At 39.9% G+C, this 21,320-nt stretch overlaps 1 protein-coding gene across 1 annotated transcript; it reads right to left on the reverse strand.

Annotated features, from left to right (window-relative positions):
• Positions 1 to 15,706: 15,706 nt before the first annotated feature.
• On the reverse strand, positions 15,707 to 19,530 carry pcare1 (photoreceptor cilium actin regulator 1). Its single transcript, XM_029494298.1, has 2 exons — positions 16,454 to 19,530; positions 15,707 to 15,830 (listed from the first exon to the last, which is right to left on the reverse strand). Exons 1-2 carry the CDS (start codon positions 19,528 to 19,530, stop codon positions 15,707 to 15,709), a joined length of 3,201 nt encoding a protein of 1,066 aa, XP_029350158.1.
• Between the last annotated feature and the right edge of the window lie 1,790 nt (positions 19,531 to 21,320).

Consider the following 21,320-nt stretch of genomic DNA (forward strand, 5'->3'; position numbering starts at 1 on the left):
GAGAGAAGCATCGATGAGAGTGAACAGACGGCAGGCAGCACGGTGGCAGCATAGTGGTTAGCGCTGTTGCTTCGCATTCAGAAGGTTGCAGGTTCATTTCCCGCGCCTGGTGTCTTTCTGTGAAGAGTTTATATGTTCTCCCCGTGCCTGTGTCGGTTTCCTCCCACTGTCCAAAGAAATGCATGGATAGGTGAATTAGTGAATCTGTCCGTAGGTCTGAGTGTTAGTGGTTGTTGGTCAGTAGAAGATGGATGATTTCAACTGTTATATCTGATGATGTACACAGATCAGCCATCCCATTATGGCCATTGACATGTGCATTGAATAACATTGATTATCTTGTTACCATGAATACCTGTCAGTGGGTGAGATATATCAAGCAGCGGGTGAATATTTAGTCTCAAAGTTGATGTGTTGAAACCGGAACGATAGTAAAGTGTGAGGGTGTGATACACTGCAGCTCTGTGGGAAGATCCCGGTCTAGACCAGGACCTGTGAGAGGTGATCTCCCCACTAAACATCACTGCTCATTGATGTTTGCTGAGGAGCGATGGCTGGACCGCGTGATCCGGTTCAACAGAACAGCTACTGTGATTCAAACTGCTGAAGAAGTGGATGCTGCTTTTGAAAGAAAGGTATTAGAACACACAAATTTCCCCAGTTTGGGGTTATGGAGTTTTGTAGCTGCGGACAAGCCAGGGTGTCCGTGCTGTCCACCACCAAAAGCTCCTACAATGCACACATGAGCATCAGCACTGGCCCTGGAAAAAGGTGGCTTGGTCTTAAGTATCAATGTCAGAGTTTCTTTTACACCATCCAGATGGTTTAGTGTGTATGTCTGTCACCTGGGAAAGACCTACTATAGCACCAGGATGCATCATGGGAAGACTAGTGGTGGAGACAGTGTGATGCCTTGGACAATGTTCTGTTGGGAAACCTTGGGTCCTTCATTCATGTGGATGCGATTTTGACACGTAGTGGAACCTAAATTTCATTGAAACAGTATTCCCTCATATCACTGGCTTCTTTCAGCAGGTTAATTCTCCCGGCCACACTGCAGCAGTAATTCAGGAATGGTTTGAGGAAAAACAACCAGTTCAAGATGTTGATTTGGCTCCAAACTCTGCAGATCTCAATCTAATTCAGCATCAGCGGGATGAAATGGACAGCCCATGGAGGCCCCACCTCACAACTTCCTGCAGTCGTGGTCCATATAATAAAGCTCAGCTTCGGAGGCCTAGAAATAAAAAATAAAAATAAGGGAACCAACACAATGAAAGGCATTTGGTCATAATGTTAAGGCTAATCGCAAGGAAGTATTTTTCCATATTTTAATAATTTGATATTGACTCTTGATGTCAATGAGTGCATTCAATATTTGTCTGAGAGGATGCTCAGCCTGCTTAGAATAACAACATCATGTCACAGCAACCTTTTGCAAGCAAGCATTTCAGCTATTCCAGCCGCCACTTCAAACTGAAGAAAAAAAAAAAAAAGAAATTTAATGTACGACCAAGAAATATACACAAAGGGAGATGAAAACTCATTTCCATGGAGAGTGAAAAAAGTCTAGTGTGGCGCCAGTGGTACAAAGATCCAGTAAGTCAATTCTAATTAAAAGTTTTTGTAAGGATACTGGATGCATCTGAATTTGGCGGGACCAGATAGCATCACTAACCCTGGGACCCAGCGGCAAAATGGTCAATAACACTGATATGAGTTCTAACCGCACATTTCTGATTCGGCAAAAATAAAATAAATAAAAGAGAGAGTAAAACTGTTTGACTGCTGCCGTGTGCTCATTAGCTTCTCATCACACCGAACAGCCTCGGATGAAACAGTGAACCGAATAAGACCATCAGGTAAACATTATTATAAAAAAAAAAAGTGAACTGCATTGATCAATATTTTCATGGTAACAATGAGTCAAATTACTGTGTTTCATGCGAATGGGGTCACTTTTAGAGACAAAGAGTTATCACCTGAAACTCCTTATTCTTCCAGTGCAGTCCGGCTCATTGTTTTAGTTTCTACAGATTTGCTCTTTAGATTCGCTCACCGTGCTTGTTGACCTTGTTTCCAGCCGCAGCAGGCAGTTCTTTATAACAAAGAAATAAGCGCGGTGATGAACTTAATCGCACACCACCTTCACCGAACAAGCGCCAAACAACAGACGGAGCAAAGTTGGCAGCTTACTGCTGAGCAGAATGGAGCACTGGCCTGTCTGGCCTGTTTTTCAGACGGATCATTTAAAGCGAGAGAGCGAGTATTGGGCTTAACGTACAATACTGTTAGTTACAGCTCTTAAAGTTTTCCCCGAGAGGTCATAAAAGTCTATGAAGACTGCCTTTAAATTGTTATGGGGAAAACCTAACATCTGACATCTTATTATGATGAGATGAGTAAGATGGCAATAACAGAGGCAAGCAGGCTGAAGGCTACGCATGTCTTGAAGCTACCCTCATAAATATCACACAGAGGAAACACTTGACAAAAAAAGAAAACTTACCTCCCAGCAGTTTTGCATTAATATGAAACCCTTAGGTTGGAGGAAAATCATACAGTCCTTTTATGCCGTCAAAATATTTCTTTCAAATCTGTCATTTCCACTTTTAACGTTTCTCTTTCTCTTAACTTGTCAGCATATTCAATCTTGATTCAAACACGATTCAATTGCAAACTAAACTGAATGTGCTGCAAAGTTTAGAGAAGTCAACATGGGCGAAACAGAGGACGTCCATCAGTTGAAGGCGCGAGCTGAAGGAGGGAGACATGCTGCTGACCCTGGGTTCGGCCATGGACCAGTACTGGCAACCTTATGTCAAAGCTGCCAATGGTCGTCTTCTTCCTTTTTATTTCTTTCTTTTCTTTCTGCCACACAAAAACTTCCCCAAGTACTGCATGACAATTCTTTGACCTGAGTCCATTAAAACTCTCCATTCAAATATATTATAATGAAAGTCTTACCACAGCAGTTTCTGTAGGACTTCTTCCCACTCTTTAGATTATATCATAGTGAATAAAATATTAATGCCAGAACAAAATCATATTTTACTGCGGATTTTAGAGCTCTTCCCATACAGCTGGGAAGCATAACTTGTCATGATGCTGTTACCAAAACACTTCTTTCTGGTTGTCTGGTTATTCTTATGACAACATGCCTGTAAAACAAACCTTACCTTGTTGGCTGTTGCCAGGTCTGTCGTTTAGTCCAGGATTTGACGCTTCCTTTTATTGCTCCTCCATGGAAGGTGATAGCAGAGTTTGCCAGTCCAACAAAGCTATAGGCCAAGGGTAGCAATAGCCCAGAACAACTGAAGTTTTAGTGTAAATTAAATGTTTGGGGTTTAAGAAGAGTGGGCGATGTGCATCCAGTTCATAATGAAATGTTTATTTAAGGTGTAGCAATCGCTGTGGACAAGGAGGGACAATCAAGCGCAAGTCAAATCCTTTTATTTCACAATACAATAAACAACTAGAACAGCCGATCGGCTGAAAAACAAAATGACTTGACTGGGATGTAACGCACCCAAGAGGACTTGTGATTCTGATGCAATAGACACTGTACACACCGCAGGGAGCCTCGTCACAGAACCCCCCTCAAGGAACCCCACGTGTGTGCAAACGGATGAGTAGCAACACAACAATATGCATTGTAGAGGAAAGCAGACCTAGAGAGTGATTTAAAGAGCCCACCACAGTGCACGCAAGGAGGAGTGTGTATCCCAGGAGAGTTCCCAGCATGCCTGACGGAAGAACAAGAATGAAATCAGACAGTGAAATTACAGTTAAGTCCAGCTAAAAGAACAGTTGGAACATGGACCAGGCAGTCACAATGAACTGGTTCAGCAGCACTTTGGGAGAAAATCCTGCTCATTATAGGACTCTGCAGAGTTATCTATAGTCTACAGAGCCGGTTCTACGCTGCATAATCTGGATCAATCAGGACGCGGCCACAGCAAGACTAGATATACAAGAAATCTTATTAGGAGGTCAACCCATTGTTTCTGTCCCTTACTTTCACAAACAGGCCCTCCTTACCACACATCCATCATGCTCTAATGGCCTACACCTTTCCTTATTGAAGGGAAGAAGCTCTCTAACCATATCTAGTGGAGCGCATCTCCAGCTCTAGAGCCCTGAACTCACATTTAGCCTGGCCCACTCAAGCACCTATTATCTCCAACTGCAGCACCAGCAACCCTTGCAAGGTCCTTCACCAGTAGTGGAATAACCCCACCAGAGAAGGTCCTCTGTCAGTCATATCAACCCTTGGGACACCATGACATTTGGCGAGTAGAACAATGTCACAGCGGCTCACCTGACCTTTCACAAAGGCCCCTGCAACGCCGTGTCGGAGGAGGAACGGAGGAGTTGCTATCGGATGCATTTGTGGACCTGGCAATCCCCAACAACAGTTCAAGTTGTGCTCTTGACTAATAGCTGCAAAGATGTTTGCATAGGTTTCCTTATTAAGTTACTACTGACATGTCTCTGACATTTTCAAATATATATATATGTATACACACAAAGAAAAGAGAGAGATAGGCAGAAAACAATATGGGACAAATACATGTTTAATGGGAACTTGTTTGCTGCTGCTATAATAGTTCCATCTTTACTTTTATTTATGTCCTTATAAATGGAACGTTAATGTGTACCGCTAATGGCAGCAAAACACGGGCAGAGTACATGCTAAATAATCTATTCCTGGAAATAGTCAGGCGTAGAGCAACATGCCGAAAATCATTTTGCTAACACTGCCACCCAGTGCACATGGAGACTCTTACACCTATTTCTCTGCAAGATAGCAACACTCTTCAGCACCACACTGAGAAAAAAGGCAAAACAAAACAAAACAAACGCAAACGATAATCCTGCTCTTCCATAATGCCAAACCTCAGTTGTTTTCTTCATCTATCATCATACGAGTAACAGATATTATCCAAAGATTAGAAACACACAAGTTACCAGGGTTTCTCCACTGCATTTATCTGATCAATCCTGCTCTAAGTTTGCCAGGGTTTTTAGCCCAACAGAGTTTACAGACCTTGAATGCTAATGCTATTATTGAGATGCAGAGCATGCCAGCACTGTGCTGGGACCTGAGCCTTCATGCAGTGAGCGAGTACAAAGCCCAGAGTTATGCACACATGCTCCAAACTAATAGCTTAGCCTATGCAATATAAACACACTATTTGTCTTTAAGGATGTTAGGTCATCTTTAAGCTGAGCGATCTTTTCCCTCTATGCTGATTCCCTATTCACTCTGCTCTGAATACCAATTCTGCTGACCTGTTTGCCCTTCCCTTTCCCTCCGCTGGTATTTATTTTCATTATTACTCATTGTCATACAGGCAACTGATTAAATCTGTTCCTGTTAATCATCAGTTTTCATCCGATCATCACTTTGAGACTAAAGCAATCTAAGAATTCAAACTGTAATGCCTTCTCAGATTTTTTGATTGTGTTGTCTATATGCAAATGTGCCATCAAACTTGAAAGTGGTTCAGCGCGTAGTTAAAGGTTGGGAAGGCTGTACCGGCAAAACTCTCAACATCATCTATTCAAAACAGCCAAGCCATGATTTCAATATAAAGAGACTATCAGGGCACGTGAGAGTGCACAGATGTTGATAACCCTATGGTTCATCATGTCACAGCAGAGCAGGCAAATCATCCGCAGGACACACACTCACATCTCATTTGTAGGTTTTAGAATTACGCTGACATTATCCTGCATTTCATTAAAAACTGATTCAGTATTTTTATTTATAAATATTGAAGGGAGGGAGCGCATTGAATCTTTTACTTCACTTTACTGGCTTGCCCAAGGTTTTGTTGGTTTAATATTTTAATATTATTAAAAAATATGACTAACTTGCGTTTTATTGACACAATCCTTTAGTTTATTATCACATATTTAAAACATCACTGAAAACTAATACAGAGGCCCTCTCTACAATATTACACCTTTGATGAATACAGAAATTTATCACCTCATGTATGTAATTAGTTTTGTTTTGGACCCTGTTTAGCCTCCCCAAGCATGAATATGTAAAACCCTCCCCCAAAATACAGTTAATATTTAGTTTTATGCTTAAAATTTAAGCTTGAAAATGAAGCAAATGCATGCTTATTAGTTGGGATTGGAAATGTTTCCATATTCATGGGAAACCTTGCAAAAAAATGAATATTACAGGTACTGTAATATACTGTTTGTAAATGATGATAAAATTTGATTATTATATAAAATTATCCCCCTAAAATCTGGTTTTGTTAGTTAGTTTCCATCCATCCATCCATTCATCTTTATCCGCTTATCCGCTAGTTAGCTTCCTGGGATATGTATTTTTAATCTTTTGAGAAAAAGACTCATTACAAGCGAAAGGAAATTGATAGTAAAAAAAAAAAACAACAGTGAACCCTTTGAACTCTCAAAAAAAAAGTTAGTAGTTTCGCCATTACTTCAGTAAAAAGAAAAATAACAGAACCCATCATTTTTTTTATTTCTATTTTTTTACTTACCCACCACCACCTGACAATTTTTGTACGATTGTGTACAATCCCTAACATCTAACAAGAGTCCTGTTTCCAGTACCTGCTTGCGGGAACAGTAATCGAACCCTTTACATAACTATCAACACATAGAGTCTGCAGTTTGAATGTTCCCAAGAAAGCAATCAGCAAAAATTAGCATCATGAGGCTCAGTTTGAGCAACAGTGCAAAGAGATGAAAGAGTGTCAGGGCCTCAGGGCACACAGACAACAAAACAAGAAGCAGCTGATCTGCAGTAGATGAAAGCCAGTGCTATATGCAAGTGATATGAAGATACCTCTTGCGAGCACATTAGCATATGGCATCGTAATATCAAAGCTGAGGACTATAGTTTGAAAAACACTGATTTGTGCTGTGGTTTTTAGGACTGCTTTTTTTTTTTTTTTTTTTTTTTTTTATCCAGCGAGCACAATAGATGACGCAGTGTTTCATTTCTGCTCCATTCACTCATAGTTCTGAACGGACCATGGACCCCTGTTGCCACTACACCTCAGCTATCACTGCTGCACTGATCAAATAAACACTGTCAGTATTTTTGGGAAGAATCTTTATATATTGTGCTCATTTTGGAAAATATCAGGGTTGTTCTTTGAATAAGAAGAGGGCACTTTGTCATGTTCATTCATAAGGGCTTTTCCACCTGCCCTCAACTTAATGTGTTAAGGTTCTGCAGACTGTCTTCAGGTAAATGTTTAACCAGCGAGTTCAGACAGCTTTCACATATATTATCCTCCATATTTATGGAATTGTTTAAAATAGAAGCTAGATTCGCTGTTGCCCCTGGATAGTTTTAACAGACTTCATTAAAGAAATGTTACATTTTAGTTGACATCTCTGTTCATTGTGTCACATTTGTGTTGTAAACTCAGCACAGTTGTAGACGAGGGATCCTCTTCTGTATTCTTTACAAATAATGAATTCAGTTAATGAGGACTCCCTTTCAAACAAACACCTCAGGTTTTTATAGCTGAAGAATTTAACTCAAGATCATTTCACAAAAGCTTTCTCCCTTGAGGGAAATTATCAAACCTGCTTTTTTCCTTTAGCGGTATCATACCTATGCAAAACTGCGAAGACATATAGCTAAATTCATTTACAATTTAGCTGTTTATTATGAAGCATTATGTGGAGCCTGTAATTTATAATCATAATTTTACTTTTGATTTTGCTCTGATTATCAACATTGGAAGCAAATTACGCTGCACGTTGTGAATAATTACTCGAAAACATGTTGTACCAAATTCTGAAAAATGACTAAATCAAATAAGATGAAACGTTCACCCCAGTAATCTAAACTTTTCCTTGCAAGATGACCTAGTTATAGATCTTTCTAGGGAGTGTGAGGCAATGAGTCTGTCCTGAAGTTGAATTATTTTTGATTTATGTGACACCACAGCTCATATCTCTTCACAAAAGATGAGCTACATTAAGACATATTTAAAAAGTAGGATTAAAAATAAAGAAGAATGAAACAAAAGAGGGGATTCAGAGCATGTGTGTTGCCACCCTTACAGCTGTTGCCATGGCTCATACTTGCAGTGATGCATGACTTCATGTTTGTTGTTTAAACTTAAAAGCAATAGCCCCTTTTTGTCACCAACGGCAGATTAGTCCACATCGTGACATGAGACAAAGATGTTTTCTATCTGAAGTTAATCAGTGATTCAGTTATGCAGATGAGATGTTTCAGTGAGCCCTCTCGCCAAACATTTCTGCATGCTCATCACACCTAACTGTCCAAGACAGGTTTTCTGCATCAGAGTTCACCTTCAGGCGCTGGGGCCATTTGACACGATCGGTTATCACATAGTATTATCTGGGAGCTGCCATGTCCGAACCAGCGCTGAGCACACAACAAGGACTGATAAGAGGCATTCATGGCAGCTGGTGTGTCATGTTTTTTTTTCTCAGCACCACTGGACCACAGAGTTCACTGACTGCTGGCCAGCCAGATGGGTGAGGCTGTGCAAATGGGATAGTGGACTTATGTATTTGCTGTGGTCTTGGATTCTATGTGATGAATGGAATTTGGGCCAGTTTAGCAGCACAAGGACAGTTTTGGATCGTTAGAGTTTTATTTACTCCAGTGTCACAGATCTGCTGAAAAACAGCTGGTCCCATCTTGGAGGAGTCATTGGATCATTGGTTACAGATTTCTGATGCTAAAAGCTGCATTGGAGGCCCATGAAGGAAAATGTGAATCAGAAACAGATTCAGTCGGACAATATCCAAGTGAATGACCTGAAAACAGACCTGATTTAGTAAAGTTGGAACCATGCTGATATATGCTGCAGGTTATAAAAAATTCTATTCATTTATTTACCATAATATTAAAATGAATCATTTAAGAAATAGCATCCTTGGATTTATATTTATTTATTTACACACAACTTTTTGACTCCTCCAGGGGGCGTCAACTTCTGCCACTGATGTCGACACGTTGACAAATCGACTATTCTGTTAATGCCCTAATACATACAGTACAGGCTAGAGGTTTCACTTTCCTATTGATTTGAATGAGAAGGTGTGTCCAAACTTTTGGCCTGTGCTGTATAAAGATCCTTTTCCAGCTGCGTCGCTGCGTCTTGTCCATTACTCAGAGTCGCATGGGATCAATTCCACAGTAATTAGAGTTAACCTTTAGTTATGTGTCATTATTAATGTAATGTATGCGTCCAATCGCTGGATTCAGGTCTGCAGGTGTTTGTTTTGTCAGCATGGGAGCCGTTCTAGGTGAACTGATGTGAACCTTTCCAGACCCAGACCAATAAATACAATTGTTGGGACCATGACGTCCATTGAAGAGCTGAAGAGCAAGGCAAATGTTGATCTCACCTCCTGACAGGCTGTGCAAATATCCAATAACAATGTGGACAAGCCAATTATGACAAAATGTATATTACATATATACATATAATGTATTTGTATAAATATATGTTATGCCCAGCTTATAGAGGAGCACAACAAAGGAGGGGGGACAAGACTAAATATTCTGCTTTAACAACTAATTTATTAAATGAACCTCTATTAAGACAACTTATGGTGGTGGTGGGACTGTTCCACGTTAATGTCATCTTCAACCACTTATCCATTTCCGGGTTGCCGGAGGGTGGTGGAGTCAGTCCCAGCAGGACACGCCCTGGACAGGTCACCAGTCCATCACAGGGCCAACACACAGAGACAGACAGAAACCAACAACCACTCACATTCACCAATTAACCTAGATCTTTCTATCTTTGGATGGTGGGAGGAAACCAGAGCACCCGGTGGAAAGGGTTAGGGTTAGGAGAACATACAAACTCCACACAGTTCCCAGGCCGGGGACCGAAACCATGACCTTCTTATTGTCGTGCCATATTGCTAACCACCACACCACCAGGTTGCCCAGTGATGTGGATGTAAACAACAGCCTAATAAAAATTTCAATCTGTAAATATCACTTTAGCTCCCTCTCATTGCGAGGGAAATAAAGCATAAATAATGACAAGCATTAATACATCATTGAACCCATTTTACCTCCAATTATTAAGATGGCACAGTTCCCATTGTGATTAAGGAGTGAAAATATGATGCTAACTGTACTGGGAACTTTCTAAAGACTCATCCTCAGCGACAGAGAGACTGTTTTTTTTCCCACTTTGGTGAAGGTGCCTACTCATTTATTTTTACATCTATAGACACCAGGTGCGTTGGCAGTCTAATCTCTTTAAGCATTCAGACACGACTAAAAATTTTTGTGATTATTTGCTATTCAGTTATTCTCAAATGCTAATATATATACCAACTGATCATATCACAATTTTCCAATATTTTGTCATTTTTTAAATGGCATCACTTAAAAATCTCAGAATTCTCCAAGATTAGTTTTTTAATTATTCTTCTTGCTGCTTGTCTTACTGTTTCAGTGTTTTACATCTCCAGGTCGTGGCAATCTGAGAGTTCCTCTATTTTGTAAATATCCTTTTGTTATAATGTTCAAGCCGGAGTGCAGTGCTGCCATGCTGAGGAAAAAAATGTCCACTGATTGCTGTGTTTATGATGAAAACTGTTTCTGTTTAGCCGAAAGTGGAAGGCATGGACAGGATGAGATTTCCCAGTGGGGGACAAAAATTGGAGTTTCCAAACTATATGGCTTTCACAGCAGGTTTCTGGAGACTGTTGGGAGGCTCTTTAACCTTCAAAGTAATTACCTCTTCTATTGAGATATATACAAAGTAAAGTTTGCACACCGCAGTGTACACACCTCAGGTGAATAGTGTCCTTTGACTTTGTAATTGCATTTTTACTTAGATATGTAATTTCAGACCCTCATAATAAACTGAATCGCCCCTATAAATCATATGTTTGTGCCTTAATTCTCCTCTGTAGCCTCTGTAGCATGCTGTTACCTCTGCTGTGACTTATTTCTTCTGAAAGTGAAACTATGCACCTTGTAAAATATTAACTGTCCCGGTAGATTAAGGTTAGCGGACAAATTTCCCAGCTGTATGATGCCTTTTTGTTTACTATACAACTCTGTGCTGTGTTGCTTTTATATGCTGTTGTTTTTAGCATTTGGCAGGTTTGTGTCATTGTTGTGGCTGCTGATTGGCTGACGTCCTCTAGCCTCACTACAGGAGCTGTAAAGCCTTGAATTGTCTTTCGCACTGCACCGTTGGTTTTAACAGCTATCATGGTCTTGATAGAAGTTTCAGCCAGAGGTCAGAATATATCCTTTGATAATACATCCTGCGTGCTTCTTCTTCATGACTGGACATTGCAGTCCTCAGTATAAGAAAGGGACTGGTCCATATGCTTGCTGCTGTGCCAGTTGAATACAGTTGTGTTTCTGCAACCACCCCCAGCTAATTCTGTGACTTTGATTAATATATCGCTTCATTTGTTCATCAAGGGGGTTGCCTTTCAGCATAGTCCAGGTATTTTGCTTTTAATAAACCATATTTGCTATGTTTATTTGGTAAAAATATCATTTCTGTCCATTTGTTCCATGGGGTTGTAAAGTCTGACCTCAGCATAACACAAAGCATAAGACATCAAATCTGGAGATGGTAGAAATCCAGCATGGATGAGCTGTACAGACAGGAACAGGAACACATATGTCTGATAATGAAAGGGGAAAAACTGGGTGTTATCTCATTATACCCAATTTTTCTATTATCGCAACTGGTGCCAATGTAAGGAAGACAACTTCAAATTCAAGAAAGGTCAAATTATACCCATAGGTAATAGTATGGCGGTTGTTGCCCCCCAGTGCTCATTAAACCATTTAACATGAGGATTATTATGGAGTAGGCAATGGCTAATGCATGAAGGCCAGTGAGATGGTTTTTATTGGAATAAATTGCTCTTTCAGACAAGCTCAGTTACTGCATTTACGATGTACTGAAGCGCACTCGCAAGTTATATTTATGTTTAAAAAGAATTAATGTTAATATCATATATACAAGGCCTGTGATTTCTCTCTCTCTTTTCTTTTTTTTTTAGTAACATAATAATAATAATAATAATAATAATTTCTAAATGTAAACATGAATTTACTCTCCTGGAATTGTTTGTCCATGGGGACATTTGAAATAGAAGAATATGAGTACAAATCACAATAGTCAAGTATAATGCTACTATGGGTTTATTCGTGGCTTACTGATGGCGGAATATGTCTAACCACATGTGAATTCTCCCTGCTTCTCTGCATCCGAACTCAGTTTCATTTGTCTGCGTGGGAGTGGTGGGAGATGGATGGAGTGGTGAGATCGTCCTCTGGTGGAGGACACATTTTATTGCACCCCGTCTGTGTTACTAAATGAGATACCCTGAGGGCAAATAATCAACTCTGCTCATTTGCTGTGGTGGTTTGCTTCAGGTAAGCAAAAAAAGTTAATGAATTTATGTTTGTAGAAAATTTCATTTCGCACTAAGTGGGCAATATATAATATATATGTTTAGTGAAAAAAATATGTATATTAACTTAATTAATATATGAAGAATTTTATTGTTGCGTACTTTCTGTTATCTTTTTGTATGTATGTTTTTAAATAATTTTAGTCCAGATTTAAGATACTAGTTTTTTTTTTAGGTTTTACTATTACTACATTGGTACACACCTCAATATACACAGAAAGCAATAATAAAAACAACACAACCGTAACAACTGCTAAGGAAAACCTATTGTAAATCTCCCGAATAAGAATTCACAATGAGGAAACATTACAACAGAAAAACAAATATAAAAAAGAGTGATAAAGATGAAATAATGACAGAAATAGAGTCAAAACCAAATCGAAGAAAATAATAATGATAAGACAATAACATGCTGAAAGAGGGATGTTTCGAGGAGAATAATTATAAGTAACAAAATGTGAATGTAAATTACCATAAATAGAAATAAGGTATTCCAAAGAATAAAATCAAAACATATAGAAACAACTTGCAATGGACAACCAAATGAAGAGATTTAAGCCAGCCAGGCTAAAAAGGTAAGTCTTGAGTTTGCCTGTGATAATTACCTTCACTCAGGTCTCAGAGAGGTGAAGGCAGCGCCACTCATGTGGGCCATAATAACCAAAGGACTCATCAACATGTGGTGACTTTGCTTAAAATTAACGAAATGTGGCATGAACATGTTCGCTAACATGAACAAAATGCCCAAGGGGCCAGTTTATTTAAAAAAAAAACAAAAAAAAACAAAACAGAAGAAGGACTAAAACCACTGAGAGCTTTATAACCCAATAAAAGGGTTTTAACACCAGCCAATGAATACATTAACAATCTGTCCAGAAGAAAAGGTCTCAGGTTTTTCTGCATCAGACTTCACTCATTTTCGGACTGTCTCCAGTACTATCGTGCAACAGTGAATACAACCTGAAAATAGATAAAAAGAGGACAGTACATGAATGAAAATCTGAAAATATTGTTTCAAGATTATTGTCATTCAATAAAATGTTTTTTTTTTTTTTTGGGTTGTTGTTTTGTTTGACTCTAGGGAGTCAATTCAAATAAATATTTTGAATAAGTTAGAGTCCATTCATGTTATTAGAAACACCCCTTGTCTTAATATACACCCATATTTATATATGTGGGATGAAATGTATATATTTCAGTGATCCAAGAAGATCCCAATGAATGAATGTTTACTTTTTACATGAAACATACATTTATTAACATTCATTTGACTCTTAATACTATCAAATTGATGATGTGAGTAAATATTCATTGTTCATTCCAGAGAGAGTAGCACGATATAACTCCTTCTGTCAGAGAAGATCAAAACCTCCACCAAAGAGGAAGAGTTCCATTGACTGACACTGAGTTTGTACGTCATGTCAGTTTTTATCAACTGACAGCTTTCATCCTCATTGGAACTCAAAACGAGATTATTTTTCATATCGTTTTTTTGCAACAAAAATGTTTCCAACGTTCATTCACTTCTTATCCATTTCCAGGTCGGGGGGCACTCAGACCTGCGGACAATTTAGAGTCACAGTTAGCCCAAACATGATATCTTTGGACTGTAGGAGGAAACCATCAGAGGCACAGGAAGAACATGAAAACTCCACTTAGAAAGGCCCCAGGCCGGGAACCGAAACCACAACCTTCTTATTGTGGGGCAAAAGCACTTAGTTATGCCGCTGTGCTGCCCTCCATAGCCCATATTTCAAATACAGATGACATAAGTATTGTTTTGGTGGCCAATTTTATTCTACTGATGTATTTTTGTACTGTTGTATTTCATTACTAATTTAAATAGTTTGAAAAGGAAGCACATGTTTTATTCATTATAGGAGAAATGATCTTTGGAGCAGCTTCATTTCAATGCATGGAAAAAGGCTTAAAGCAAGTCGATGCAGACACAGTCACAGGTGGTGAACAGGAAATCATTTCCACTCTCAGGTTCTTCATCAGGACAAAACAAAGTGCAGACATTGCTGTCATACACTTTCAACTATGTCATCTGAGCCACTCTGCATTTGATGATATTTTTTACGTAGCACGGGAACCCATACTCTAACTCTAACTGCATGATGTTTGTTAGAAGAACCAATTTCCAGCTTTACAGACTCTTTCATACTTCAGCCACATGCATGATATTTGAGAGGGCTTGCTAAAGGTCTGCAGCGCAGTTTCCACTGCCCAGTGGAATTTTACATCACACATTATTTATTTAGAGCTTTTTCCTGTCCCCAAATATTCAGGGACAAATTTTTACAGATTGCTGTTCAAGGGTCATATGGTTTCCTCCTTCATGAATTTGTTTTGATTTGACCATTATAAGCTGTAGCTGACCACAGTTGGTAATGTGCTGATGTGAAGATTATGATGATGATATGATAGTATGATATCAAATCACCATCAAATGATTGGTGTACAATAATGAATTGAAGACCTAAAGTAGCACAACTACTTGTACAAAATCTAATTAATCTAATCTAGTTGATAAATAATTCTTGAAAGTTTGGACCCAATAACAATTATGAAACATGCATGTTGGAACGATGGAATTATTACTTGTGTCTTTTATTAACAAATGTTACAAAGGAAAGATAAAACACAACAACAGCAATTGATTGATGCAACAATTTTCTTGAAAATAATGGCAGACAGGTACACTTTTGCTTGCAGCACAGAAAAATAAAAATAAAATGCAAACATTTAACACTTCAATGAAGTTGAAGATAATCAGTCCATCATTTTATTTCATTATTGATGATGACATTATTGCTTGAATCTATATTTTTTTCCAAAACCCCCGACATTTTCCTCATTTTGATGATATAAACAGTGATATTAGTATATTCACCTTGCTTAATCATTATTCATTTCTAAAACACCTGCTGACACATTCATAAATTGGGAAGTCAGATAATGAGCTTCATATAATGTAAACATGAAATTAGCGATGTGAAATGAAATGTGTTCCTCTCTGAAATAGCTGTGCACAAACATATTCAAGACCACGTTTATGTGTTCAAAGTCGGGCAGGCATAAGAAATGAACCCTGAAAGCATTTATTATAAACACTGTGGAGGCGTGTGCCTACACCGAGTGGACAGAATTAGCTCTTCTTCTCTTCTTAGAGGCAGAAACACCATCAGCAGCAATCCTTGGTAAGGCTTTCTAATCCGTAATCCTACTGGCCCCTTCTCTGGCCCCTTTAGTCTCTGTGCAAAGCCTGACCAACAACACACAGATCTGGGTGTGATGCAGAGCGTGGTGTAGCTCTGAGGTCTGACTGGCTCCCCCATATGTCATCTTTACTGGTTGGTTCACCGTCCAGCCTATAAGAACGAACAGAGAATGTTTTCATTTGCAATTGAGGAAGTGGGGGAGGTAGGTTTGAGGCAGCTATAAACAGAGGTGGTGCATTACTGTGATTATGGTCAGTCACTGGAAGGAAACATGCAAGCAGGGGCAGAGGTGTATAACCCCCTAAAATTGGACAGTAAACTTTAAAATATTGTTTTAAGCTTCTATTGTGACTTAAAACAATTCAAGCATTCAATCCAGCAGGAACACAACAAAGTACGAAAGAGTAATTGTTGTAGTTTAACACTGCCCAATGCACAAATTGTCATTTCTTAATTTTACTTTTTTTTTTTTTTTTAGTTCAAGATTATTATTTTTTTCTTATTTGATCATATTAACAGCTTTGTTAACTCCTACTTATGTTATTTGTTTCTGGGTTCTTTCTGAAAAAAAAATTTATTAAATGAGTTAATACATGCCAGCCAAGCAAATTTCTTAAGAACCAATCACTGTGTAGCAGAAAATGTTTTTCAAATTCAGATTTATTTAAGATTTTAGGAGAATAGTATGAAAATGTGGTTCTTAAAAGACTATGAAGGAGGGAAGAGAATGCAACACTGAAGGACTTACTTTGCATAATGTTGAAATTACTCACCCCTGTGAACATATTGCTGGTTCGCTCCCACAGGACTCAGCCACTGAGATGCCTGGTGATCTTGACAGCAGATTTAGACTTGGCCTTCGGTCTGAATGACTTCGTCGGACGAAGGGTCGTGGCCCCTGAACAGACACAGGAAACGTTCCCCGACTTCCAAAAGGACGCGAAAGGAAAGATACTCCAGTAGCAGTCCATGCTTCAGGTGGTCGTGGAACTGAACAAGGCTGGGCTTCAAACAAGGACCGTGATGCTGGGCAGAAGACCGAACGTGCATTATTGAGCATCCGAGCGCTAGATGAGTCTTCACTGCCACTCTCTCTGGACCATCTTTGTATTTTTGGCGAGGCTGGCGGAGATGGTGCTTTGAAGGGGTATGATGAGGCTGAGTTTGAGGTTAAGATATTTAGCTTTGCAACAGGTGGGCTTGGGAGCCTCCTCTGAACAGCTGGTGGTGTGGTGAGTTTCCTGTTAACTGGGGGGCTTGCTGAAGATGGAGGAGACGGTGGCTTTCTGACGTTGTGGGGACTGGGAAGTCTTCGGTGCAAGCTGTTTGGTGTAGAGGGTGTGGATGGTAGCATTCGACCCCGAGATTTAGGTGTTGTGGCAGGTGGTTGGCTAGTAATTGCAGAAAAAGGAGGCAATGTGGACACTTCAGTATTTGGTTCAGGCACTGAAAGGTCATTTTCAAAGTTTGTGGATTCCTCTTGTCTGGCAGGCAGACTGACTTCTACATTTGTTGACAATCTGTCTGTGTTTGATCCTGAGTGTAATAAGTGTATAATCTTTTTGACTTCATTGTTCAATGAATCCTTTTCTTTTCTGGGGTCTGCCTCTAGTTGAGAAACTGGTTGATTGACCTTTGACGGAGCCAATGCATTTTGCTGATCTGGTCTCGGAAGGGAAACAACCTTGGAAGCTTGTGGAAAGCCTCCTTTGCTTGGCAGCACTGACTGAACTGAGGCCCTCAGTCGGTGTGATGCTACAGTCCTTTTTAACACAGGTGATTTTCCTACTTTTCCAGCCCCATCAACTGTTACACCAGATGAATGACTGTGGGCACCTTCAAAAGAATTGTCCATTAATACTTCCAATGGAGGCGGAGGGAGACTATCAAGATCTAAATCATCAGTTTTCTCCGATGTGATGGGTTCAGGCCTGCAGATGGTTAAACCGGTACTAAGCACAGCTTCCATGTTTCCTAAACCCGGTAACACAGGAACACCACACTTCTTTACTCCTTTGAGCGGTCCCAAAACCTTGGGACTGTCGAGTTCATCTATTCCTTGACTAAAGGTATCAATCAGTTTTTTGACAGAGTTCCTGCCTCTGCGGAGGCCTGATGATGGCCGGGGCGATGAGGGAGGGCTAGGGGGTGGAGTGGCCTTTACAGGACCCTTGGATGTTTTCTTGTCTTTCTGCTTATCATCTTCAACATCACTGCTTCTCTCCTGTTTTTTATTGTTGTGCCTTGTTAAGTCTGCATCGTATTTACGTAGTTGGCTGTTCTGCAGAGACGAATGCTTGCAATTAATTGCCGGTGACTGTGCTGGTGAGCTTCCCTGTGTTTGCTTTGATGGAATAGTCCTAGTGTTTACCCCTGCCTTGCTTTTACTCATCCTTTGTAGCCTGTGGCCTAAATCTTTCTGAGTCCTTTCTAGTTCAAGCAAAGTGGGGTCTTCACCTTTGCTCCTCAGGGATTCTGCTGACCGGGAACGTTGCTCCCTAGCCACTGGAGTCTTCTTTGCCACTGCCTTTTGGACAGGTGCTGCTGCTGTCTGAGGCCTCTTTGGAGATCTGTGTTCCTCATCTGCCCACTGTCGTCTACTATTTTTTGGGCTTCCTGCTACCTTGGTTTTGGCACTGGTGTTCTGTGATTGGACAAACTGTATCCTACCACTAATAGCATTTTTCATTTTGAGAGTCATTTCTACATTTTGAGGATTCTCTATGCGCTTTGGGGGTAGGCGGCGTGGGTGTTCATGATCTGCAGGTGAAGAATCTGACTGCTTTCTAAAACCTACAAACATGCCTCTATCTATTTCCTCATAGTCATCATTGTCGTCCTCCTCCCCATCATCTAAGGATACTGACCCTAGCAATGAGTCTCTTTGGTCATTTGCCATTATGGTACATGTTGAACCCAGTGAGTTGAGTGAGGTGAGGGAAACACTTGGACTTATTTGGCTTAAAAGCTTTTGCCTTGACACTCCTTGTCTAATGTTCATGGATCCCATAGGACTGACAGGAGTAGTTCTATTTGTTCCAGATGATTCACAGCTCTCTCGTCTATGGCGTCTTTCAGATCCGGCAAGTGATTCACTCTCAGCGCCAATACCACTGTCCTCACTAAATAGAGCAGAGTCCTCTGGACCAGGCTTGCGTAAAGAGGCCATTTCAATCCGACACAAGAGTTGTGACAGCCTATTCTCCACTGCACGTTTGGCTTTCAGTTTTACTCCTAAAAGCTGTGAGACTGAAGCAAAGTACTCCACTGCTTCTTCCAAAGCAGAGTCTCCAATTCCACCAACAGTCTGGCTCACATTTCGCATTCGCTGTGTTGTGTACTGAAGCAGCTGTTGCAACAGATCTGGTGGGGGCTCGGCATTAACAGAACCAGACTTCAGAGGAGAGGAGGATGACAGGTTTTTCAGCTGACTTGGCCAAGCGAGATGCTCTCCATTTTCTCTTAAAACTTTCTCTCCCTCATCTGCCATCTCTTCCAGTCCCTGAATTATTTCCTGGTAGCGGAGGGCCAAAAAAGCAACCATAGGGGTCACAGAAACCTGAGTTTGGGTTGCTTGTTCCAGAAGTCCAAGCAGGATGTCATATTTGTTTATACTGGGATTCAAAAAGGCATAAGTGGCTTGGTGAGCTTTTACCAGAGGTTCTGGAAAATCCACTTTTTGTTCTGTAGATTTATCTTTTTCTTTCTTTTTAGGGACCTTACCAGCTCGGATGTTTTTCTTTTGTTTTTTGACAGGCTTTTTTTCTGATACATCCTCTTTATCAGAAATTTTCTCTTTTCTCTGGGACACTATGTTGTTTTCCTTAGCTTGATTTGCCAATTTATCCATGTTCACGGCTTCTGGGGCAGACTCACTGACAGATCTCTCTGTTTGTGGTATTATATGTGAATCTTTTTGCAATACCTGGGTTTGTCCAGCTGCTTTCTTCTCTTTTCTATCACCATCTGTACATGTTGAATTATGACTCGCTTCATCTTCCGGCGTGGATTGTGTTGGCCTCTGTTGAGGTGGAGGGGGTAACATTCTATTCTTCCTTATGGAGCCCAGGGTCCCAAAATTGTTCCCTTTGGATGGTGAGCAGCCCATTTTAGAGTTCTTTCAAATACAAGCAGACTATCCTCTTAGAGAACCAACACAATGCAGCAGACAGTGCAGTGAATGATGTAAAAAAAATTGCCAGTCCTTTAGCCACCTGCTATATCTGTCATTCTCAGATGAATGAGGTTGTTGAGTCTGATAATATTCCTTTCCAGGTGTACGCTACCAAAACAAAATACTGATGAATCCATTTTACGACTTTCTTCCAGCTTTCATAAATAGGCAAATTAAATCCAACGATGATCATCTTTGGAAAAAAAATCCTTGTTGCATTCCCAGAAACACATTCTTCAGTGCCTTACAAAGGACAAGCAGCTGAAAGGATTAGTGAGGCTTTCAGTGAAGTCCTCAGTGAGCACATATGTCACGTTAAAGCATATAAAACTCACCTACTCGTAAGACCATAAGCTCATTTGGGTAATGAGGGCTGGCCGCAGGTGGCTTTTTATAGCCAAGAAAATAATATCTCCCTATTTAGAGACAACTGGAGACATTTCCACAGCAAAAAAGAAGAACCAACTTATAGCAAGTTATTTGTAAAAGTGTGTCATTTGCAATCGAGCTCATTGTTGAATTCTGTTGTCATTTTATGAAAAATTATAAAACAGTAACATCAATCATGTTACAAGACATTTGATGAGTACAACTGTGATATTTTCATTGACTGTATTATCCAAAATCCCTAAAGTCAGTTAATCAATCAATCAGTTAAGTAAGTGAACTGAGTTACTGGTGTCCATCTTGTATTAGTTCATTTGAATATTAAGGCAAAATATTATTTTAGAGCAAATGAAACGGTTTTCTATTAACTCAAACTTAAAGGATGGATGATTGATGAGTATGAATTGTGGTAAAACTAGATTAATAAATAAAACATTTCCTATCTTTTGAAATTACATTCCCATGATACCACTTTCTCTGAATTATCACAACTGTGTACCATGGCGTTCTTGTGCAGAATTTGTTGATGTGAATTATTTTAGTACTGTTGTGTAATTATTGACATGACAGTGGACGTGTCGTGGAGGTCATTTCCGGAATCATCAGTGAGGTCATGTCAGCCATTAATAAAGCAGAAGAAGAAGAAGGTGCGATTGGTATGCGCGTCCCCGCTGCAGGTGGATCGGCAGGCTCGTGATGCGCGTTCCCCAACAACCATCTTCTCCAGCCGGTGAGTTAGAGGAATGGAGGCTGAGCTATCCCCAGGATAAGCGGGTTGAAACGAGTTAGTTGTCGCCAACCTCACCTGTTCTTGAGGACACAACGTCTCCTACCGGAAATCTGGCATTTATGTTTGTTTGTTTTTTTTAACCGAGATTCAAATCTTGTTTTTTCTCTCGACTTCATTCACTGAGGAGAACCGGAAAATTCACCGGGTCGAGTACTGGGTTGAAGGACTTTTTAGGGTTGAATCTAAAGTAACTTTCAGTTTGACCATACCAGCTGGCAGTTACACATAAGTAATTTTATTTATTTATTACATTAGAGCGGACAATGAACCCGAAATAATGTAGGAGTTA

Source organism: Echeneis naucrates, chromosome 22, assembly GCF_900963305.1.
Source record: "Echeneis naucrates chromosome 22, fEcheNa1.1, whole genome shotgun sequence".
NCBI lineage: Eukaryota > Metazoa > Chordata > Actinopteri > Carangiformes > Echeneidae > Echeneis > Echeneis naucrates.

Bases quoted from the DNA above. Each gene is read 5' to 3' on its own strand.
- pcare1 (XM_029494298.1), bottom strand. From the start codon at position 19,530: ATGGATAAATTGGCAAATCAAGCTAAGGAAAACAACATAGTGTCCCAG. The intron at 15,831-16,453 runs GTGAGTAATTTC...TCGTTCTTATAG, and splicing joins CCAGCAATATGTTCACAGGG to GCTGGACGGTGAACCAACCA.